General features: G+C 36.2%; 1 protein-coding gene across 1 annotated transcript; it reads left to right on the top strand.

Annotated features, from left to right (window-relative positions):
• The first annotated feature begins 12644 nt into the window (after positions 1-12644).
• LOC149016397 (subtilisin-like protease SBT3.9) lies at positions 12645-15946 on the top strand. The gene is made up of 9 exons (XM_089154534.1): positions 12645-12761; positions 12875-12966; positions 13058-13314; positions 13422-14068; positions 14155-14240; positions 14338-14589; positions 14726-14846; positions 14941-15133; positions 15215-15946. The coding sequence occupies exons 1-9, from the start codon at positions 12663-12665 to the stop codon at positions 15781-15783; spliced, it is 2316 nt and encodes a 771-aa protein (XP_089010660.1). The 5' UTR covers positions 12645-12662; the 3' UTR covers positions 15784-15946.
• Positions 15947-26024: the final 10078 nt, after the last annotated feature.

Here is a 26024-nt window from a genome sequence, read left to right on the forward strand (position 1 = left end):
ATGTTGTCATTGCATGTGTCATAATAAAATAATTCAGTCTCATAATACTCGTACTCGTTAAGGATCTGTTGGTCACTATGCAAGAGTTTTGATCGAATTGGAGGTTGATGTTGTTCGTACGAATGAGGTTCAGATCGAGCGTCTTGAACCAGGGATTGTTTGAGTTTTTAGTTTTCTTCAGAAGGTGATTTTTGAGGATGGTATTCAGCAGTGTTCTCTGTGTAATCGAGAAGGACATTTGAGGCTTCATTGTAAGTTCTCTTCAAAGGTGGATGAGTTGCAAGTGCAGCCTTCAAGCGTTCCAACAGAAATTCCTACTGTGGATGGAATTCCTATTGCAGGTGTGCGAATGCAAACTCCTAGTTCACTTCAACAACCCATCTATGTGGCTTTAGAGGAGGCATGTTTGGAGGATTCGGCAGATTCATTCAATGAAGATTCAGTTGATTTAATTTCTAATTTGAATTCAAAACTCAAATCCAATAGAGTGGTTCCTTTTGAGGTGGTAGTTGAGTCAGGTAAGAATTCCTCCCTGATCTTTCTCTCTCTCTTGGAATAGATCCTTTTCAAATTCAAAAGATTTTGAATAAGGAATTGAATTCGAAATTGGTTACAAGTCCTTCAAGTAGCGTGGATTGCTTTGTTGGAACAACTGGAGCCCAGCAAAATTTGAATGGAGATAATGATCAGTTGGTTGAGCATCAAGTGGGACCATGTGGGACCCAACAAAATTCAATTGGAGATAATGATCAGTTGGCCAAACAATTTTCGAAATTGAATTCGAAGTTGGTTACAACTCTTTGAAGTAACGTGGACTGCTCTGCTAGAACAAGTGGGGCCCAACAAAATTTGAATGGAGATCATGATCAGTTGGTTGAGCATCAAGTGGGACCATGTGGGGTCCAGCAAAATTTGGTTGGAGATAATGATTTGTTGGCTAAGAAAAATTTGGAATTGAATTCAAAGTTGTTCAAGTAGCGTGGATTGCTCTATTGGAACAAGTGGGACCCAACAAAATTTAAGTGGAGATAATGATCAGTTGATTAAGCATCTCGTGGGATCATGTGGGGCCCAGCAAAATTCGGATGGAGTTATTGATCTGTTGGTCAAGCAAAATTCGGATAATGAACCATTATTTGAGTATCAAGTGGGTTTAGGTGGGGCCCAACAAAATTTGGATGATTTGGAAGGCTCTTCTTTGGTTGTTCACTCCAGTATGGATGAGCAACAGCTTTTGGAAGTAGTTCTCCCTTCAAGCTCTTTTCCTGATCAAGTAGAGGGTGGCTCTCTCTGTGGTAAGCTTGGTCGCCCAAAGAAAAATAAGAAGGTTAGAGCAAACTGATGTTAATATATCCTAGACAACATTGATAAGGAAAGAACTTGATTTAGAGGATGTTGGTTGCTCTCGTTTCAGATTTTGATTCGTTATCTATGATTATGTGAGTTGGATCCAGTGAGGTTAGGTGTTTTTGGGGCAACTGATGTTGCGGTTTGAGGGATGACACTTTGATAGTGTGTTTGTAATTTTTCTTTTTGCTTTTTAATTCAAATGATCCTTTTAGCGAGAAAAAAAAATATGTTCAGAAAAATATTTTTAAGATAAAATATTCTCTTTCATTACAATGATAAGCCTAAATAGATCCAAGGAGGATGGATATCTCTCTAAACCACTGAAGTAATTACTCTACACACTCGAAGTGATTTCATTGGTGAGCGCAAAGTCATATACACCTCATAGTCTACTATCATTGGCTTAGACCCAATCTTTTTCACTTAACTCTATCCAGAACTCTTCATAGAATTTACAAAGGTAGTTCTCGTCAGCACGATATCTTTTATTGAATTTCAATATTGTATTTATTAAACTTTTCATTTAATCATTAAAAATGCAAGAATAATGAATAATCCATAATTAAAAATAAAATCTACTAGATTATTTAATCATAACAAAAATTGAAAAACAATTGCGTGTATGCACATAAATCATGCACAGAATAATTATATACTGAACAATTGATTTTTAATAAAATATTATTATATATGTCATATGCATCATATATAATGCTTAAATCTTTCAAATGAATCTAATAGTTAAAAATATGGTAAAGTTGTATGTAGCATGAATTGAATTATAGCACTCACAGATATGTTGGTTTGTTCTTGTCTTTTCAAACCAGATGCCTTCTGCTACCAATTCACCATTTTATCCTTGTTGGCTATCTATTTTTATATGAACATGTCTCTGAAATTCCCAATGCAAGGAAGATTCGATATCCTTATTCTACTTCTACACACACTCATTCGATATCCTTATTCTACTTCTACACTCTCTCTCTCTCTCTCTCTCTCTCTCTCTCTCTCTCTCTCTCTCTCTCTCTCTCTCTCTCTCTCTCTCTCTCTCTCTCTCTCTCTCTCTCTCTCTCTCTCTCCAGCCCACAACTTTTTCTCACTCTCTCAAAATTTTCTCAATTTTTTTCTTTCTTTCTCTTCCAAACAAATTCTTATCTTCCCTCTCTTTACTTCTCTTTCTCTCTCTTCTCTCTCTTCTTTCTCTTTCTCTCTCTTCTCTTGTTTGAATATTTTCTCTGTCTTTATTTCTTCTTCTACATCTTTTTTTTTTCACTTATTTCACTTCCATATTAGAAAAAAAAAATGTCTACCTTTATTGAGCCATTCTTTATCTTTGACCTTGTTTCTTTAATAATTCTTTCTTTTGCTTAATTGTCCTAGTACCTTTTTTCCTTAAAATTGTTTTTTTCAATAATTTAGTAACTATTCATGATTTTTTAAAGTTTTAAATATTAACAATCTACTTCGTACAACTTTAGGCCTCATGCTTTATTACAATACATTTTGATTAATCTACATATAATTGTGTGACCTATATTTTAGTTCTCCTAATAATTTATTTCTATTTACAATGTGTGGGCCCCACATTTAAATATGATAAAATAATTGAGAGGGGGTTCCTAGTGTCCTACATGGTCCCCACACAATCTATGCTGGAAATGTGTTAGTGTTCGCCCAACGGGAGGTTATCTAGACCCTCATTATTCACCCCCTCCCCCCAGTGTTGAATCCTAGCTCCGCCTTTACCAAGGATGGATCCCTGGGATAGATTCTCTAATCCTTTGCAGGGATTGATTGATCTAAGTTATCCACAAAGACTATTTATAAGGAAACCAAAAACCCTAATATTCATATAATTACAATTTTCCATGTACAAGTAATTGACCTATAACCCGTTCAATTATAAATACAACTAAACTATAATTATTTGGACGCGCAGAATACAAGATACCCAAATCCAACAAGTTTTCATTTGTCTAGCTCATCAGTAGAGTGAGATATGAATCTTTTTTTTTTTTTTTTTTTGGTACAAAGAGTGAGATATGAATCTAGTCTTGATGATAGGAAGTCTCATGGTGGCTATCTTATCTTTTGGGGATCTAGTTTGTTGTCTTGGCAGTCTCGAAAGCAAACTACTGTTGCTAGATCCAGTTTAAGAGTGAGTACCGTGCTCTTGCTCTTGCCACCACAGAATTGACTTGGGTTCAGTAACTTTTGTCTAAGTTAGGCATCCCATTGCCATCTCCACCTGTTCTCTAGTGTGATAGTATTGGGGCAACCTACCTCTCCACGAATCTAGTTTTTCATGCCATGACGAAGCATAGAGAAATTGATTTTCACTTTGTTCGCTAAGAAGGAGTTATTGGTTTGGTAGATTTTCACGTTTGATCAGTTAGCATATATCTTGACAGAGTCTTTTCTCTCCTGGATATTCTTTGCTTCATTCCAAACTCAAGGTCCTTGAGGGCTCTTGAATTTGAGGGAGGGTATTGGGGAATAGAGAATGTTATTGTAATTAGCCGTGGAGCTACTCTATTCTGTTCCTACACTTTTTTGTATATATACATGTGATGGACCTGTATTAGGTATCCATCTAGTTCACTCAGATAGCTTCTAGGTTTTTCTATCTTTAGCTATAGTGTATATAAACATCTCATAGCATTCTTGCTATAGTATGGTGTGAGTGCTTGAACAGTGATCCTGAAAAGGCTATACATATCACCCGAGACCTCCTAGTTCACATCAGCCCTTTCCCTTTCTCTTGCTTATTCCCAAACAAGAAAAATAGCAACATGATGTGAATGCCAACACTTGTCTCAAGCCGATATTGATCAAATCAAGCATGAATCCAACAATTCCACTAAATGTGGCTCTCTAATCAAAAGTAATGACATCCACACACATGAATCTGGAGTGGGATTAATCATTTTATGAGGATAAAGAAGTGAAGCAACAGCACAAGACCTATGTAAGGGGTTAGTGAGCACAGAGAAGTGAAGCAACCGAGCAATACCAATGAAAATGGAAATTGGGACAAGTGGACCATTCGACAAATGAGTTCAATAATGAGAACATGTACTATTAAGTTGCATACAAATGTCTGATCACCAAAATAGAGTAGCCAACAATGTATTGACATCCATATCCTATTTTTTTTTAAAATGATGCTTTCATCTTGTATTATATTGACCATGATACAGAACCTATATTAGAAAAAAAAATCATGAAATTTCCGGTCCCCCACACCTTTTTGTGCTATATAACACACGGGAATGAGATTTCAGTCAAATAAGAATATTATACCCTCAAAAGCGTTTCCCCTTTTTTCCTATTCATCTTTTTGGGATAAAAGACAAGTATGTTCATTACTAATGGACATCTTACACAGAGAACTTTTCATTGAAAGATAGATACATACAACAGGAGAAACACTGAAAAGAAGCATACACCATATATGATAAAGGAACAAAAAGCAATCTCTCTTGCGAAAAGATCATTTATATTAAAAGGAGGGGAAAGGAAAGTTGCAAAGAGACACAAAGCTCTCAAAAAGGAAGGCATTTGATAATAAAAAGGGTGTGCTTTTAATCAACTAAGTAATTAATTTCCATGCCGAAGATTTGTTTATGGTGGAGCACTTGCCTAATAATGTTAAAAGACCCACCAAACCCTGCTTTTGTTTTGTCCAGTGAAATGAAAAGAAAAGATACCATGTTGATGTGGAGGGGACTTGATAATAACTACACTGTAAAGATACCTTGTGGAGTGTTTATGTCTGCGTTGGTGTTCGCCTTTGTGGTGTGTCACCGTAGGCGGCGATGGTGGATATGTATATCATACCCATTATGCTTTTCTGGTTCTGTGGTTGTCACAACCAGTATTTTGAGGGTTTATTGGGCTCGACTCATCCCTTAGTTTTTGTTTTCTTTTCTTTTGTTTGGTGTTTGTGTCTGTATATTCTTTCAAGTTATGAATGAAGTGTTGAACTTTTGACCCAAAAAAACAGTAGTGGTGGGACGGCGAACCTACCAAAAAGAGTTGCTAAGTCTCATCACTACGATTCTATAGGCTTGGATGCTGAGTCTAGAGTCTATAAAAGAGGGACCATTTGAGAGCTTAACCAAGGGCTTCACTCCAGTCGTCACAATTTAATGGCTACCTCGTGTTGCGTGATCATTACTCTCTTCTTGCTCAATTCTCAATTCCTGTACTCCCACATTTTCTGAGACTACAGTAGCTTCTACTGAACTTTATTATAAGAAAGCAATTAAATATATAGTTGAAAAATCATATGAATACTTCAATTTCAACCACCTCCTCAGGTGCACATAGTGTATACGGATGCAACTCAGCATGACGACCCAGAAATTACTGAGAAATCTCACCATGACATGCTAGCAACGTTGCTCGGAAGGTATATATATAGAATATAAATCCCTCTTTGATTTGTTCTTTATTACAGTATTATGTATGCTCAAGAATTAGCTAATTAGAAACTTTATTGTATTTCTTTCTCCAGCAAATAGAATAGCTCCACACGGCTAACTACAATGGCATTCTCTATTCCCTAATACCCTCCCTCAAAATCAAGGGTCCTTGAAGGACCTTGAGTTTTGAATGAAGCAAAGACAATCGAGAAAAGGAGAGCCTCTTTGTCAAGATATCGGCTAGCTGATCAAACGTGGAAACATACCGAACCAATAACTCCCTAGCCACACAATCATGAACGAAATGAAAATCAATCTCTATATGCTTTGTCTTGCCATGAAAAATCGGATTCGCAGAAAAGGTAGGTTGCCCCAATATTATCACACCAGAGAACAGGTGATGAGGGTAATAAGATGCCTAACTCAGATAAAAGTGATTGAACCCAAGTCAACTCAGTGGTGGCAAGGGCAAGAGCACAATATTCATTCTCAGTACTGGATCGAGCAACAGTAGTCCGCTTACGAGACTGCCAAGACACCAAACTAGATCCCAAAAAGATAAAATAACCACCAAGAGACTTACGATCATCAAGACAGCCTGCCCAATCTTTATTAGAGTAAGCCTCCAGAGATAACGTGGAAGATGGAGTAATATGCAAGTCAAAAAGAATAGTACCCTTGAGATAGCCATTGAAGAAGACTCCATTCCTATATGCAAACCAAATTCTATCTACAATTCATGGATTCATCAGGACCAACTTCTCATGTATTGGCTTATTGCCTCACTCATAGAATCCGTTCATGCTCAAATTGTTGGATGTTCTACTATAAGAGCAGTCTAGCTTCATCTTGAATCTACCTATGCCACACCCTTTATAGCAAAGATTATGCAACTTCGCCTTCAGTTACAAAACATGAAACAAGGTAATAATACAATTCATGATTATCTTCTTCGTATTAAGCATACGACCGATCAACTTGCAGCTACCAGTAAGACTGTTTCATATGATATTGTCTTCATGTTCTCAATGGATTGGACCCTGATTATTTGGCCTTTGTTACTTCTATTACAACTCATGGCATCCCTGTAACTTTTGTTGAGTTAAAAGGAATGTTACTCACTCAAGAAATTCGTCTTAAGGATAACTTAGCCTATGACACATCTTTACCTTTGGCTAATCTAGCTCAAACTGGCAATACTCGCAATTATCGTCCTCCCTTTCGAGGTCGATCGCACAATCGAGGCAGAGTTTTTCATGGACGTTCTTCAAGCTATCGTCCTCCACTTCTTGCCACTCCACCCTCTACTGGTGGTTACAAACAACAATAGTCCTCTTTCATTACTTGTCAAATTTGTGATCGTCACGGTCATAAAGCTCGCGATTGTTATCAACGCTACAATGATGCTATTCAAGGTACAATCAATGCTCCCCCGTCTGTGCATCTTTCCAAACTCTCTGAAGGACCTTATACCGACAACACTTGGTATCCTGACTCTGGGGCTACACATCATATCACCAATGCCCTTGACAATCTTCAACTTGCTCAACCTTACACTGGTACGGATCAAGTTTTAGTAGGTAATGGTATAGGCTTGCCAATCACTCACAATGGTACTTTTCTCTCCCTACACAACATTCTACTGTTTTTCTCAATAAAGTTCTTCATGTCCAATCCATTCAAAAGAACCTTTTATCCGTTTCCAAATTTACTCTTGATAATAATGCTATCTTTGAGTTTCACCCAAACACATTTTTTGTGAAGGATCGAGCAACAAGGAATTGTCTTCTCCAGGGAACCGTTAGGAATGGACTTTATCAAATGCCCTTAAATTAGTCCATCGTCTTGTTTATCAATTTAGATTACCTGTTACTTCTGAGAAAATTCAGTTTTTATGTGATGTTTGTCAAAAAGGAAAGAGTCATTAACTCCCATTCTCCTCTTCTACTTCAGTCTCTAAAGCCCCTTTGGATTTTGATTTATTATGATGTATGGGGACCCTCTCCTATTGCTTCTATTGATGGTTTTCGGTACTATATTATTTTTGTAGATGCTTTTAGTAAGTACACTTAGTTGTAAGCTATGCATTTGAAATCTAAGGTTGTTGGGATTCTTTAACTGTTTAAATTAGTGGTTGAAAATTTATTTTCCATCCAGATTAAACGGCTTTCAGAGTGATTGGGTGGCGAATATCGCCCTGTGTCTACCGTATCTGTAAAATTGATATAATTCAAAAGAACGAAAAAGCCAGCATTTAACTAGACCAAGAACGGCTCAATAGGACTAGATTGGCATGGTTTCTTTTAATTGAGGAATTAGGATTCCTAATAATAGCAGTAAACCATGAGTTCTTTTTTCTCCCTCCTTTTTCTAATTTTATATTATAATATATAATATACAAAATTATACAACTAAGGGAGTCATCATTTCCTCCAACCAATTAACGATTTTAACCGAAAAAGAGGCGGCAACTACCAATTTCGCATTGTTTTATTGGGGTTTTTCATTTTTCTTTTTAATTATTATTATTTTTTAGTGCTAGAATTTTATTTTTTTTTTTTTTTTTTTTTTTTTTTTTGTACTCAAAAAAAATGTGCTAGAAGTTACATAAAATGTGTAGACGACTAAAAAGAATATGAGATTAAGATTCTATTGTATTAATGACAACACTATAAAATCACAAGAGATTAAGGATATTCTAAGAATTATAAAATGTCTTACCATGACTTAAAAAGACTTTTCTAAGAGAATGTATTATTGTCTAAATTTAAGAAAATATTTGAGGGACCATTGCCAATTTGACATAGTTTTGAGGTATAAATTCTAAATCTGAATTGAGCCCTATTATAGTGGTTATTAAGTCCTATGTTTGCTGTGTGAAGTTATGATCGAGTCTACATTCTTCCCACCCAACCTGCTTGTATAGCCATACACTCATAATCACATGAGTGTGGGACTCACATAGGAATGTTAACGGATCGAATTTGGCTTGAATATGGTAATATCTGAATCCAAATCCGATTAATAAACACATTATCCAATATCCGTCAAATATTTATATTTATGATTGAATTCGAATTTGTTTAGTTAATCGGATTTTCGGAGAATATCCCATCCGAATTCAAAATAATCGGATGGATAAAAATATCCGAATGTAGTTCGAATATCCGACATCCGATTAGAGTAATTATTGATAGTTTAATGAAATTAATTACTATTAATGAAGGGATAATGATATATTCCCCAAAATTAATTAACTTTAATTCAATACACATATTAGATATGGATAGCATCCGTCAAATATCTAATCGAATTAGATAATATCCAACTTAAAATTGACTCATCCAAATTCAAATCCGATTATTAATCGAATCATCCAAATTTGAATTTGGATGGTCTTATGCTCTTAAACGGATTCAAATTTTCGACTATCTATTTACTTTCACAAAGCAACCTATATCAAGGTAGGATAGTGTGGTTGTATAGTTGTACGGGCATGTTGGGTGAAGAGAAATCAAATTCGATTGTTGGGCTTGTTAATGGGGAAGCCAATGGTGTAACTATACACCATTCTTTGAAATATTGTTCATGTTTGTTTGGATATGGTCGGCGTAGGCACATTATTGTGACATCTGTCATCCAAAGAAATCAACAATTAGATGAGTGGGTAACTTAGTAATTTGATCTATTAAGTTTGAAATTTTCTTAATAACAATTACCCCCTGGCCGGATTAAAATTTAGAAAAAGAGGGCAGGTAAGAAACTAAGAAACCCTAACCTGTGTGTGAACCCACTCCACTCTGGTTGCCTTCTCCGTTCAATGGTTGAGATGAGGGAGTGGAGAGCTTTTAGAGGGGAGCTGTTACATATCGTAATTCATTGCGTTGATTGAGAAATCTTTTGAAGGATTGTAACCTAATTCTTCACGGTCTCACCTCAGAAATGTCGGTAATTGCAGTTCTATAGATATTCTCCAGAATACTTGATTTCATTTTTTTGACAAAATAGAGGTTCTCATTCTCATATTTCACGTTTGATTTTTGTCTCACATGTTCAGTTATTCGATGCCCTTAAAATCTAAAATCACAAAATCTCGTTTGCTAAGCAACGCAAGATGGACGTCGAGCAAAAAATCAACAGGTTCAAGGAAACTTACTCAAGAAGAAAACAAGGAGGCATTAATTTCAAACGTAAAAAGGAAAAAAGAAAAAGGAGACATACCACTCCAAGCCAAAATGGAGCAAGTGGAGAACACTTTTTGAAGAACTAAATTTACTTTAGAGGCACACTGAAATTGCGAAGTAGTTTCCTTGCCAATCAACTCTGAGACCAAGAAAAAGAATAAAACAGCATTTACCTAATCCCAGTTTGTCACTGGAAGTTAGAACTGAGCAACACTAGCTTTCTACAACAAGTTCTCTATGAACAAGTTCTTTGCCAAATCCAGTCGCAGTTCACTCAAGAGGTTGGGTTTGGATACAATGGTATCACATTATGCATATCTGGGCTTCGCTTGGTAATTATCAACAACTAATATTAACCCAGAACCATTTGCGTTTTTTTAAGGTAAAAATATACATACAGTAGGAATACATATATGAAATTAATTCCCCCTACAAGCAACGAGCTACATCAACCTAATTAGAGAATCTGAACCAATGAAGCCTATCAAATATAAGAGAATGGCTAAGATTTGGCTCTACCAAAGGATGATTATCTAGGTAAGTCCCATGGGAGGGGACTTCCTGAGTACCTAAAATGGAGACAATGGTGGCCTTGGATATACCCAGTGCTAGAAAAAATGGTGGATTTATTGGGATTGATGTGTTGAGCTAGTTAACAACTATAACTCCACAAGGCAAACAGACAAGAAGACTAGAATTTCCAACACTAATCCAGTCCTTCTGTTATTCTTCTTCGTTGATTCATCCCGATGTTTGGAATGAAACTGAAAGCTTTGATAGTTGGACCACTCAGTTCAGTCCACATTGCTTACATCTTCATTCTAACCTGTAAAGTAATCTTCATCTCATTTCCTTGATGGAGTTGGTTTTCTTGGAGGCACGCGGAAGTTACTTTTCTCTGCCAGTCATCTCATCTATAAGGAAAATCAAAAACAACGCGGACGAAGAAATTGTGAGAAAGTTTTGTGGAAACCAAGAAATGAAGAAAGTAAAATCACCTCTGAGACTAAGACCAGATTTTCTTTAGAGGCACACGGAAGTTGCAAAATACTTTCCTCTGCCACTCCAATGCATCAGCCCCTAATCCATCTAAATACTTTGGTGCTGCGAACCAACCTTTCGTACAGTAAGACAAAATTTCCTTGACTAACTTTTAGTCCATCTGTAAAAGGGAAAGAAAGAGGTGGAGCTCTTCAATAAAGATGAGTGTGAAACCAGAAAAGATATGATTAAAAGACCATGGAATGCCCAATCACCAAGTTAAGAGTGTGAACCCCATCATGAATAATAAATTTTTACATACAAAGATGTTAGTCTTCCAATATTTCCAAGAAAAAAATAATGTAAACCCAAATCATGGGGTGCCATGGGCCCACAAACAGAAAAGAGTGTTATCCAATAATCAAAATTAGGAGGAGGTCGCAGACAAGATTGATTGCTATCTACTTTTTTTCTTTGACACCCAAGGGGGACGCAAGCTGCATATGATTTTTTCACAAAAAGTGTACTTTGGTGTTCACTGACTTTGAGTCCATATCCATTTAAGGTAAGACAAAATTTTCTTGACTGACTTTTAGTCCATCTGTCGGATATTATTTGGTGATGCTTTAGTGACTTTTGAGTTTCAAAAAGAGAAAAAGAATAATAGTATATATTTTATCCAATAAAAATTTAATTTTGGGTTTTTGTACTTTTTTAAATATAAAGTGGAGTATGAGTGATTTAAGACCTCCATTTTGGGGTGTCAATTTGCTCTTAAATTTATAGCTTCAATTATTTAAATACTCTCTTGAGTTAAATTACCGAAATACCTCCCACCTTTCACTCATTGTCTTCCCTCATCCTCTTCTTCATTCCTTTACACTCTCCTCCCCCCCCCCCCCCCCCCCACCCTCCACCCCAAGACCATCAGGTTTGGCAACGACCTAGATCTATAAGGTAACCTCACTTTCCTCTCTTTACGCTTGCCAATCTCCTTTTCCCTTTAATTGGTTAGACGAAACCCACCAAAGGCGATTGATTAGATTTTTACTCAAGTCTTGCTGCTAATAAAGCGAACGCGTAAGACACACGTTAAAAGCTTGAAAAAAAGACAAAAACTAGTTATGATTATTGAAGTCTTCCACGTAAATATTGCATAAAATCATTTCCAATTTGAAATCTACTATTGCGATGAGTTGCAGAAATGATGCTATTGCGGAGGGATGCAACAACATGAGTTGCAGAGGGATGTGCAAGTCCTCCGAGTTGCAGTGGTGAGTTGCAAGGGAATGGAAGCCATTGGAGTTGCAATCTGTAATTACTCTAAATACTATCACGACAAATTTCACTTGACGTTTGCTTATCAAGTAAAATTACATTTGATTAAAACCATGAGTGAATAGCGACAGTGTCAATTTTTTTAAATAAATAAATAAACTAGGAAAGAGTTCTCCGTGAGAAATAAGACTGCACAAGTGTCCCTCATGAGTAGATAAAGCATCGATGTTTGCATCATAGGGTGAGATAAGGAGGTACGTGGCTCTAGTCGAGACATGCATGATTATAAGCTCCGTGTGAAATGGTGCAAAGGAGAGCCCACCAAAATGATCGACCGAGCTCCTGAGTCCCATCACTATGGACCTGCATGCTAAGCCTATAAATGACAGAGAAGTAGAGAGCTTATTACAGTCTTCATTTCAGACTTCACAGTCGACCTCCAATGGCTCTCTCTTGTTACTTCCAAGTGATCATTGCCGTCTTCTTGTTCATCACTTCTCAACTCTGGAACTCTCCCACATCAGCTGAGACTACAACCAATGTAAGTAACTTCTTGTGGACTTTATTATAATAAAGCAATTAAATATACAGTTGAAAAAGTACTAAGTGATCGTTAATCATATAAATGCTTCAATTTCAACCACCGATGCTCAGGTCTACATAGTTTATATGGGTGCAACCCAGCATGATAACCCAGCAATTACTGAGAAATCTCACCATGACATGCTGGAGTCGTTGCTAGGAAGGTATATACAAAAACCCCTCCCTAAATTTTTCTTTCTCTTCATTCTTTGACATGAATTAACTAAAAAGTTTTTGAATTTTTTTTATCTCCAGCGAAGAAGCTGCCAAGAACTCGATTATCTACAGCTATAAGCACGGCTTCTCTGGGTTTGCAGCTACTCTTACAGAGTCCCAGGCCAAAGCAATTGCAGACATGCCGGGTGTTGTCCGAGTGTTCCCTAATCGGATTCGGAAGCTCCGTACTACCCGAAGCTGGGAATTTTTAGGACTCAGTCCAAACAATCAACAAAGTAACATTCTGACTCAAGCCAATCAGGGTGATGGTACTATTATTGGCGTTATAGACACAGGTAACATATGATCTATTACTATTGTCTTCATATATATATATAGTTTAGATGTACTGGGTGATGATAATGGAATGTTAATTTTGCTGCTTGTGCATTGCAATGTATAGGAATTTGGCCAGAGTCAGAAAGCTTCAGGGATGATGGCATGGGTCCAATTCCATCGCGTTGGAAAGGAATTTGCCAAGCAGGACAGTCTTTCAATTCCACCAACTGCAATAAGAAACTCATTGGTGCTCGCTGGTTCGCAGAAGATACTGACACCAATGGGCTTAATAACTACTTGTCCCCAAGAGACAACTATGGGCATGGCACTCACTGTGCTTCTATAGCCGGAGGTCGTTTTGTGGCAAATGCAAGCTTTAATGGGCTAGGTGCTGGTTCAGCTAGAGGGGGTGCGCCTCTTGCTCGCATGGCAGTTTACAAGGTTTGTTGGAATGGTCAGAATGGACAAGAATGTCCAGATACTGGTCTACTTAAAGCATTTGACATGGCCATACATGATGGAGTAGATATTATATCTGTCTCTTTAGGGGAAACAGTTCAGCCCCTGGGGGACTACGTCGAGAACTCAATGGCGATCGGAGCATTTCATGCAGTAGCAAAGGGGATAACCGTGGTCAATGGAGCAGGAAATGATGGCCCTTCCGCATCTTCAGTTGGGGACACTGCACCTTGGTTCATCTCTGTTGCAGCTACCACTATTGATAGGTTTTTTGTAGCCCAGATAACACTTGGAGACAACCAAACTTTCTTGGTATCAACGATAATGGTTCTTGAAAGCCCATAAAAATCCTACATATATCTTACTACGCTTACCTTCCATTATCAAATTTGTTGCAGGGTAACTCCCAATCAACAGTAAAGCACACAAGTTTCACTAATTTGTACTCATTTGATGCGGCATTAGACGATCCCAAAAAAGCACTGTGAGTTTTTCTTTTTAGCCGAATATCGATATCCACTTCATCAACCTTCCTTTTGGCATTTTCTATTTTATTTCAATTCATTTTGGATTTACTGCAGAGCTTGCAAGAAGGGAAGTCTCAATGACACACTTGTAGCAGGAAACGTGGTCATTTGTTTTCCACAGCCAACTGAAACAATTGATGCTCTCGTGGAAGCATATCAAACAGTTGCTAAGGCTGGAGGAGTTGGCTTGATATACACGCAAAATCACAATGATCTCCTCACATCATGCCTGCTTGTTCCTTGTATTAAAGTAGATTATGAAATCGGTTCAAACATAGTTTCATACATCAAGAGGACAAGGTCAAGGTGAAGATAGATTTTGTGGTATTGCCGTTAATTTTACTTAATTCGTATGTATAATTAATATAATGCCAAGGATCTGTGCCCTTCTGAGGCTTAATCACAATGACAAGGCATTTAATCCCATTTACCTGCACTACAGGAACAAGTCATCATTTGTGAAGATCAGTCAACCCAAATCTGTAGTTGCAAAATCAATAGCCCCACGAGTGGCTTCATTCTCAAGCAGGGGACCAAGTTCTAAATCACCTACTGTGTTAAAGGTTTGTTTGGTGGAAGAAAACTTTCCCTCCTTAGGATTTCTGCATTGCAGTATATTATCTACATATACTAGTATTAATTTGATTGTGGTGGCAGCCTGACATAGCCGCACCTGGAGTGGACATCCTAGCTGCGTATCCACCAACGCTTACTAGCAATGGTGATGGATATGCATTATTTACGGGAACTTCAATGGCCTGTCCTCATGTGTCTGGAGTGGCTGCCCTCATCAAGACTATGCATAAAGATTGGTCACCTGCAGCCATAAGATCAGCAATTGTGACCACTGGTAAGCCTAGTGTACATTTGAGATCCATTTTGAAGTGAAGAGCAAGCTCATGACTCAAACAACTAACTCCATCACTTGCAGCGTCAACGACTAGCTCAGATGGACAGGTGATGTGGGCACAGGGAAATACTCGCAAGCCGGCTGACCCTTTCGACATGGGTGGAGGACATGTCAATCCTAATAAAGCGACAAATCCAGGACTCATTTATGATATCAGCATGAACGACTACAACCGATTCCTTTGTTCCATGGGCTATAGCAGTAAAGAGATTTCCCTCATGAACAAAAGAGTCATCTCTTGTTCCAAACATAAGTTTTCTCAATTAGACCTGAATCTCCCCTCTATTTCCATTCCAAACCTCAAGAAAACCCTAACAGTCACAAGGACTGTTACAAACGTGGGGCCTATCAATTCATTCTACAAAGCTTTGGTTGATGCTCCTCCTGGTGTAAAAGTAAAAGTCGAACCAAAAACGTTAACCTTCAATTCATCCTTGATCAAGCACTCATTCAAAGTGATCTTCAGTTCCACTCAGAAATTACTCGGCGATTATACATTTGGAAGCTTGTCTTGGACCGATGGCGAGCATTTGGTCAGAATTCCACTGGTGGTTCGTATCGTCGAATATGAATCTTATGTGGCCACTTAGGGTTATTTTCCTTTATCCTTTTAGAGTGGCAATTAAAGGAGAAAAAAAGTTCGTACGTACAAAGTGGCAACTACAAGAACTTCTCTCATTGTATGGACTTGGTTTATGGTAACAAACAAGTATAATATAAAAGGTTAGTCCTCTCTTGATAGCCATTAGCATAAAATCTCACTGAGTGTGGAGTATCTTCATGGGTTGAGGCTCCCTCTAGCACCAGCATGATGTGAATGCGCTCTATATAACCCAGGAGCTCCTTATTCACATTTGCCCTTTCTCTTTCTTTTCCTTGCTTGTCACCAAATAATACCTTAAGATATGAACAGTTTAATTACAAAATTTGTTGCTGTACAACCGGATTGAAACCTTGTTGTATGGTCAAGAAAGTGTAATATGCAATATATATAGTTCACGACTTCCCCAGATAGAGAAAGTGGACTTGGTTTATATGGCTCCGAAACTTTACAAACACCATGCTCCAGATTTCTGCCAAAGCAGCATCATAACAATCCAACTATTTAACCAAAAAACAATCCAACTAAGCCCACCCCCACCCACGCCACCTGACAAACCACAGTAACCTACATAGGATTCCCAGCAACAGTTGGTTCTCTTTCTTTTCTCTCTTTTTATTTTGGCTGATGGTCAATCTTATCTAAAAAGAAAGGGACCTCGTATTACAAAGAAGAAAACTAAAAAGAAACACCCTTTGGAAACAAAGTGCACTGAAGAGACAAACAAAAGCATGTGAATCACATTGTAAATCTTGCCCATTTATTTCTCCTTTCCTGAAAATCCATGAAAGCTTTGAATTGATATGTAGCCTGTCACGCCCCCCAACTACCAAGCTTAGGTGGGGGCCTATGGCACCTAAACCCTACTGGTTGATATCCGAGTTACCTCTTCTTTAACCATTCTTTCTTAGTAATATGATAAAAATTCCATTGTAAGATAGCAGAAATGTTAGTTTATCAAGAAAAGGAAAACATAGAAACTAATCATTTGATGTAGCTACAAACTCTATTTGTGTTTACAAATAAGTACAGTCATCCATATCAACTGTTAAATTGAACATTTACTGTCTTATAAAAACCCTTAAAAGTACTTAGATATAACCATCATTTATGAATTGAAATAGCTATCATAATCAAAAAGAGACCCGGTGCTCTCAATCGTGCTGTTGGATCCTATGCTTTTATCTATGTCATTTGACTATCTGTCTATTCATGGTAATGGGGTATGAACTATACTAGTCCAATGAATATTATGAAACAATCATACTACATGCAAGAATAAAACATGTCATGCATATTTTCAAAATAAAATATTCTATCTTTTCCAAATGCGGTGTCATTGCATGTGCCATAATAAAAACATTCAGTCTTATAATATATGTTGTGAAAAATATTTACAAAATAAAATATTCAAACTCTTCAAAATATTCTCTTTTCTCTTTCTTTTTTCACTACAGTCACAAACCTAATCAAATCCATGAAAGATGTACATCTCTCTAAACCACCGAAGTGGTTACTCTACACTACTGAAGTTGTTTCATTCTCTAGGCACAATGTAATATACACCTCATAGTTTACTATCATTGGCTTATACCCATTCTTTTCATTTTAACTCTGACCGTAACGCCTAACATGACTTACAAGGGCAGTGTCTGTCAGTACAACATCTTTTATTCAATTTTAATCTTGCATTTATTAAATTTTTATTTAATCAGTAAAAATGCAAGAATAATGAATAATCCATAATTAAAGAAATCCACTAGATTATTAAATTATAACAAAAATTATAAAACACTTGTATGTATGCACATAAATCATGTATGGAATAATTATATGCTGAAATAATTAATTATTCAATAGAATATTACCGTATATGTCATATGCATCATAATGCATAAATCCTTCAAATTAGTCATGATAGTTAAAAATACGGTAAAATTGTATATAGTTTGAATTGAATCATAATACTTATAGATATGTTGGTTTGTTTCTGTTTTTCCCAACTAGATGCGTTCAACTACCAATTTACCGTTTTACCCTTGTTAGATGGCTATTTTAATAAGCAGGTCCCCAAAATTCCCAATGCAAGGAAGATTCGATACGCTTGTACTACTTCTGCACTTTTACTCTCTTAGTATCTCTCTGGCCTACAACTTCTTCTCTCACTCTCTTAATTTTTTCTCAATTTTTCTCTCTTTCTTTTCCAAATGAATTCTTCTCATCCCTCTCTCTTTACTTCTCTTTACTTCTCTTTCTCTCTTTTCTCTCTTCTCTCTCTTACTCCTCTTTTTTATCTCTTCTCTCTCTTCTCCACGCAAAAACCCCCCACCCCTCATATTTCTATGTAAAACATTGTACTTATTTATTGTTATATATATTCACATTTTAACCTTGGGACCATGGTGGATGGTGGGTGGTGCTACCACTTCCTCAACCACCATTTTTCCACCACCTCATCCCTATATCTCACTTATTTTATTGTTATATTATTTATTTATTATTTTATTTACTAGATTTTGTGGTATTTATTTACTAGTGTCACCACTTGCTCTCTTATTCCTTTCTTTCATAAAATGCCTCCTTTTCTTTTCACTTTTTTCAATAAATTCCACTTCATCAATTCACCTCCTGTGGAACGTTTTCTCACCCAAGAGATAATATATGTAATATATGTTATATATATATAATATTATAGCATAAATATAGCTGAACGGCTGTGTAAATAAATATTACCCTTAAATCTATTGAATTAAATTTGAACCGTTAATGATGGACGATTCAGATTTAATTCTACTAAATTTAATGGTAAGAATTTTAGGACCGTTCAGCCAAGATATTACATGGCCGTTCAGCCACCACCTTCCCTAATATTATTTATATAATAAAAATTTAATGGGCATAGTTAGCGAATTGCGGGCCCACCTTGGGATCCACCTATGGGATCTGTGTCGAGATTAACTTCTTAGTACCTCCCTGTACAGAAAATTACATTGATCATTTCTCCACCTTCAGTTTAGTTTAATTCCACCATAAGAGAGCAGTGTAATTGAATTAGGTCCATGCTCCCCAGTATTGTCATGACTGACGATTGCTTTTGTTGAGATTTTGAACCTTCGTGATCTTTGGGTGGAGAATCGTATCGATAGTCTTTCTTGTCATGTTCTTCTCTTTTCGATCCTCTATTATTCCACCTCCTCAATTGTTCACCATTTCTTTGCTGACCTCTGTTTCTTTTCTGAACATATCGATCCAGACGTCCTTGATTGATTAGACATTCAATCTCATTTTTCAGAACTCTGCACTCGTCTGTATCGTGTCCATTATCCCTTTGGAATCTATAAAATTTGTTTGGATTTCGCTCCTCCACTCTTGCGACCATTGGTGTTGGTCATCTCAAAATTTTTTTTTTCGGATCTCTTTGAGTTCAAAGGTATGTATTGATCTGGATCTAGTCGTGAATCATCTTTCCTATCCTTGTGGTTATTCCTTGAGAAATTTCTATTATTCTTCGGTTGTTTTGATCGGATTGCAACGTTCCACTTTATTTTCTCTTACTTCCATCACTATCAGTTTCTTTCCTTGCTTGCAATATTTCTTTCATATTTGCATACTGATTGCATTGCGATATTAATTCTGCAGTCAATTTGTTCATGATTAGAAATTCCAGTAAGTAATCATCAATCAAACCTCTGAACATCGCGCCATAAGCCACTGCTTCATTCAAGTTCTTGATCTGAATTGATTCCCGACTGAATCTCTTCATGTAGTTGCAAACTGACTTTCTTGGTCTCTGGCAGATTGCTGCCAGATTGTCCGCCGTTTTGCTCCTTTTGATGCTACTTTGGAAATGAGATAGAAAGATTTTGGTAAAATGTTTGAAGTATCCAATTGAATTTGGCTTTAGACTGAAGAACCAGGTAGTTGCAGGTCCTTTCAATGAAGAAGAGAATGACTGGCATTTCAAAGCTTCTGATTCTCCAGCTAACATCATAACTGAGTTGAACTGAGCTAGATGTTCTAGCGGATCAACACTCCTGTCGTATATTGTGAACACTAAAAGCTTGAAATTTTGAGGTAATGGAGTCTTCATTATCTCCTTTGAAAACGGATTTCGATCTATGGATTCTTCCATGTTTTCCTCGTCTTCCTTGTTCGCCAGTCGTTGGTTTTGATCATCAAGAATCCGAAATCTTTCACTAATTTCAGATCCACGAACTTCAGAATAGCTGCTGACTAATTTTTGCAACTTCTCTTTTCGATCTCTTCTGCATCCAGGAATTCTTCTATTTTTGCTTTGGCTCGGTCGAATTCTTCTATCTTCTTTAATTGAGATTTGATCTTCTAACTCGAAATGAAGTGGATCGAAATCCGGATCTGAACTTTCTCCACAGCCTTCCTTGATTAAATCTAAAATTTTCGGATGCTGTCTCGACTCTTGCTTCCAAGGATTTTGGTTAAAACCCGTTTCAACTCTGGAAAAAGGAATTCTATGTTCCACTAGCAGCGTCGGTATTGGAATTCCAATTTGTCAGATGTATGATCTCATCAAGTTTTGTGTATCCAAAATATGGCATTGCATATTTTCCATTTTAGTCAGGATTTGATGTGGATCGAATCCAAGTTGTGATGTTGTTGCAGGAGCTTTTGAAGGTTTTCTCTCTTGTCGATTGTGAATTTCTAGGAGATGAGGCAAACAATCTCCAAGGACCTTTTGCTTTTGATGAGTCAGCATTGCCGAAGCTGGTGGTGGTAATGTTGCTTCATTTGTCTTCCTCTTTGGATTTTTTCCTCTTAACTCTGTCTGGGCTGGTTTCTGCCATTTCGTTCATTGGAATCTCCACTTATTGCTCAAGTGACTGTGTCATAGCTTTTGTTTTGAGAAATTCCCACAAACAGTGCCAAATGTTGGTACAGAATTCACCGGAGTTTTGAACCATGAATCACACCAAACTAACCAGATCTGGCTCGATCTGGACTTGAATCCACTCTTACTTGCAAGGTTGAAGAAGAACAGTTAAAAATAGAGCCAATCAGCTAGATTGGCGCTCTATCTCCGACGGTTAAGTCAGTGAGTGTAGAAGGACTAGGTTGCAGAGCTCCTGAGAGCTCATGAAATGTTTGAATGCTCCAAGGCAGGAAAATGCAGGTAGTTTTTGAGTGAATTGGAGTGTGTTACCTTCCTACGCTTCAGCCCTATTTATAGATTCCCTTTTCTGACTTGACCTTCTCTAAGCCATCAATTGAGCATTGTAGAACTGATGATTAGGATTAGATCCTTCTGTGGCTTTCAGTTTGACCCGTATTTGGTTTAAACCATTGGTTAAGACCGGTCGACCCAGTGCAAACCAGGTCTTGGGTGATTTATTCACAACAGCCACTGTCTAATGTTTTGGTGGTTCTTGAGATTAAGAAGAACCTCTTATCTATGTAAAGATTGACTTCTGATTTTGGTTGTTCAGTAGAATCTACTGACAATGGATTTGTTGTTAATGAACCTCAAACTCGAATGGAGTTGGCTTCTGGGACTGAATCCGGTGAACTGTATGTGTTTGACACTTGAGACCAAATTTCAAATACTCAAGCTTTCTTCTCTCTAGGTTTTGTGCTGCGACATAAGATACTTGGCACCAAAGAATAGGCCACCCCTATCCCCGTATTATTGAGTTCTTAAAAACTAATGGTCCAATTAGAATTACATGTAAATATAAACATACTTGTAGCAGTTGTTAAATAAGCAAGAATACTCAGTTACCTTTTGTGAGTTCTTTTTCTCAGACTTTGGCACCTCTTGAGAGGGTAAACTGTGATTTGTGGGGCAAGTCTCTTGTGGCTAGTGTTCAAACGAGTTGTTGGAGTATGGCTGGAGTATGCTCCCCTTTTATCGAGTGATTTCCTAAATTACATGAGATATGATTCCTGACACAGTTTGAAACAAACTCTAAGGTCCTAATCTGATTCAACTAAGAAATTCATTTGTCTATATGGCGTATAAATCACAATGATTTCAAAAGCTCAAATATAAAATCCCACTGTTGGATTTGAGTTCCAAAAGGTCATGAAGCTCTTGTCCAAAAATCAGCTCAATCGGACGTTGGATGACCATCCAATGAAGGACTTGATTGAAACTAGACAAAACACACTCAAAAATGGGATTTTTCCCTTTTCCTACTTTGAATAGGAATATTTTTCCTCTTTTTCCTTCTTTAATCAACCATCAAACTCCACTAATTTCTCCGAGCAAATCTTAGATGTTGAAAGAATCCAAGTACTAAAATGATTCACTACAAGCACAAATAATAAATTTGAATCAGAATTTGTCAGGATAAATATAAATGCAAAATTACTTAAATTCGAGGAGAGTGCATCTAACACTCATTTGCATGTCATATTAGGGTAAAAAAACACAAAACAATTATGAATATGTGAAAATATATCCAGTTAATTATTTAAAATAGTATGCATAAAATAAACTTATCACCCAGCTAGTGAAGTTTTTTACCTTTTATAAATTAATTTCTTAGATTATATGGGATAGGATTCTTTGATAAATCTAATACAATTTGAAACAATCTCTAATTTCCTAATATGACTTGATGAGCACATTATGTGTAAAAGCTTAGGGCATAAAGCATGCATTTTACACACTTGGAATTGAGTTACCTTTGGTTTTATGTTGTTTTTGCAGATTTTAGGATTTTTCAAAACTTAAGCACATATTTGAAATTTTAGGTATGAAACATGCAATTTTACACGTCAAAAGACCCGTTCAAATTCTCACATGCAAAAATGGGTCTGATTTGGAGCATGATGGGCTAGATGTAATTATGGGCCAACTCCAAAATATTTTAAAAATAAATAAATCAAATTTTATCTACGGCTGAGATTAGTTAAGATTTTTATTTGGGATAATTACTGTTGCCCCCTTGTACTTTGATTTTATTACTACTTTATCCCCTGTACTTTTTAAAATTACTATTCCAACCTTTAACTTATGTCAACAATTACTAATGCCCCCCTACCGTTAAGCTCCGTCAGTTTACTGATGATGTGGCATCTATATATTTTTCAAAATCCCAAAAATAACCTTGCAATTATCTTTTTACTTATTTGCTATTTTTTCAAGTTATAATACTACCCTTAATAGGAAAAAAAATTAACTTTAATTTCACTTTTCTTTTTTAAAAAGAAACCAACAAATAAAGGAAATATGTGATTTTTTTTTCTCTCTAAAAATAAATCACCAAATAAAGGAAAAATATAATTAAATAGAAACTAAAATATTAAGAAATATAAAATTTAATTCAAAGTTGAAAATTGAAAATCACCTAATATATGCTGACCATTATGTATGTTACCAAAATTTTTATCAATTATATCTTATATGCTAATTTGTTTGTAAAACTTCCATCATGGTGATTATGAAAAATTTAAGAGGAATGTGAAAGTTTCAACAATCATAAGTATGTAGTCCCACCAAATCCAAAACTAATTCTAAAATATAAGATTTTAAGGATATAATTGACATGCAATATAGTTTCTATAAATGAGGGTAATGTCATATTTTTTTACTTCTTAATTTTAAGGGTAAAATAGACATTTCATATTTGATGTTAACAGTCATTTAACACCTTTAGAAGTGAGGGGGGCAATAGTAATTTCACAAAGAAGGGGGTTTGATTAGTAATAAAACCAAAGTATAAGGGGGCAATAGTAATTATCCCTTTTTATTTTTATTTTACTTTATTGTAATTGAAAAATGTATGGGGCCCACAAGTGGTCAAAGATTAGGGTTTTCTATTTTTTTCCCTATAAATTGACCCTCCCGCTTAGACCTAAAGAAGACTACTTCTTTTCTCTTTACCTTTATTAAGTTGTCAAAGACTTTCTTTTCTGTTTAGTTTATTTTAGGTCGTCTACACTTTTTCTCTCTTTAGTTTATTTAGGTTTTCTCTAGTTTTCTTTGATTGTTTTGTGGGATTCTAGTTTCTAGATTGAATGTTTAGGTTTAATTTTTATATGTAATGCAACTTCAATTTCAATATCAAGCTCAAGTTCAAGTTTCAAGTTTGAGGATTCATTTTTCTCAGGGTCTAGCAATTACAAATCTAGATCATTCTAGATTTGGTTGAGATTCGAATTGTTCGTTCAAGTTTTTTTTTATTATTCGAGATTCAAAGATGGAAATAAGTAACCTTCGCCAGTAATCTTCTCTCCTCCCCCTGCATTCACGCTTCTATCTACCCCTCCATATTCTTAACTTAGGATTTATTTTTCAGCATTTATTTATTGTTCTCCTTTCCCCCTAGGTCCTTGATCAAAGATGCCTACAATCGTGTCTCTCTTTAGTTACGGTTTCTCTTTTCCTTCTATTCCTTTGTTATTTAGTTTCTAAAATTTTTTTTCTCTTTAATATCCGTTCCCCTAATTGGTGGACTGTAAGCTATGGCAAAGGGTCTATGGTCAAAGTCATCCTAATTATACTCCCCTTCCCTCGATCCGGAGCTGACACTCAGATCACTTCCATTTTATTTATTTATTTATTGTTTGCATTTTTTCCCTGCCTTTTATTTATGCGTTTTTTTATTTATTAGATGATTAATGGTTAGGTTATGTTTATTTTATTTTTTAGTCTCAATTTGATCACTTTAGATGCATGTGTTAAGACTGCTAATTTAGTTTAATTAACTAGTTAAGAATTTTGAATCATTGCACTCTCACACTACCATTAAGAGGTTAAATTATAAAGTGGCATATCTCCCTGAGATCGACCAGTTAGCTACATGATACCGTGCTCTTGCGGTTATTTTTATTTGCAAACATGACTCAACCAAGGAAGTGATTGGCTAGGTGGCATATAAATAGCACTGATTTTGAGAGCTCAAATGCAAGATCCAGCCATTGGATTCGAAGAGAAAGAACTCACAAACCTCCTATCCAAAAATCAGCTTGATTGCAGGTTGCATGACCACCTGATGAAGGACTTAATCGAACCTGGATAAAGCACACTCAAAAGCGTATATTTCCCTCTTCCTTCTCTGATTAGGATTCCAAATAGGAAGGTAGAGCTTTAATTCCTGTGATTCCATACTCCCATGAATTCTCCTGGCCGATTCTCTTTCATGTGCTAAAAATACCCTTGACTTTTAAAGAGCCATGTGATTTGCTTGGTATAATCCCTCCATTTTTTTTTCTTTTTTAAATTCGAGTACTTGTTGTCAAAGAGTCCAACTACTAAGATGATTCCCTCCATGCACAAATAATTTATTCGAATAAGGATTTGCCAGAATAAATATAAAAATTACCTAAGTTACACAAATTAAGAGGGAGGGGGAAACCAAATCTAAAACCTAGTTTTGTTCTTGCTTGTCAACTCATTGAAGGACCACAATAAACTAGTGGAAGGAGGTTTGAGTCATTGGAAGCCTGACCTCTAGAGTCTAGAGAACATTTCAGAAAGCAAAGCAAGAGGCTATCGCGCAAGGGATCTCTTTGCAAAAGGGAAATAAGTATCATCAACTCTACTGGAAGAGGTGCACCTGGTGGGTTCGTTGACGTTGTGTAAAGAAAATCCAGGAGCTTTAGGTCATTCCACTAGGAATGATTGTTCGTTGCAATAAACCTTTTCTCTATAAAGATTTGGCGAATATAAAATTTTAAGGAAATAGTATGATTGGGTGTATTTGGGGCAACTATTGTAGCAGGGTTTGAACGAATTTTGTTACTTAGTTGAAGTGAGGGGTTCTCTAACCTCAATGAGAATTTACATGTAACATTTTTTGCTTTTATACAAATGATTCTTTTAGCAAAAAGAAGAAGAAAAAAAGTGAGAACATTTGATACATATAAGATATTATGGTAAAATGATATAAAATAATTGCGAACACGTGAAAATGTATTCAGTTAATTATTCAAAATAATATGCATAAAATGAACTTATCAATCTCTTGGAAAGAAATCCAACACATGCTTCAGATTCCTTATTAAAACTTAACCAAAATAAGGACATTGAAAAAAAATAGAAGATGTTTCACAACTAGCAGGGAACAAAAGGTGCATGATATTAAACAAATGATTTCTCTTTAAGATACTTCTAGTAAACCTAGTACCTTCAAATGCTTGTAAAGAAATTTCCTTGATTCAATTTTATTTGAGTGATGTTATAGTGATTCAACTCTCGGAGAGAGTACCAACATATAGTATTGAAACATTATGGCTGTCATTGTTCATATA

This window comes from Hakea prostrata, chromosome 5 (genome assembly GCF_041222555.1).
Source record: "Hakea prostrata isolate BN-2017 chromosome 5, UWA_Hpros_2, whole genome shotgun sequence".
In the NCBI taxonomy this organism is placed as follows: domain Eukaryota; kingdom Viridiplantae; phylum Streptophyta; class Magnoliopsida; order Proteales; family Proteaceae; genus Hakea; species Hakea prostrata.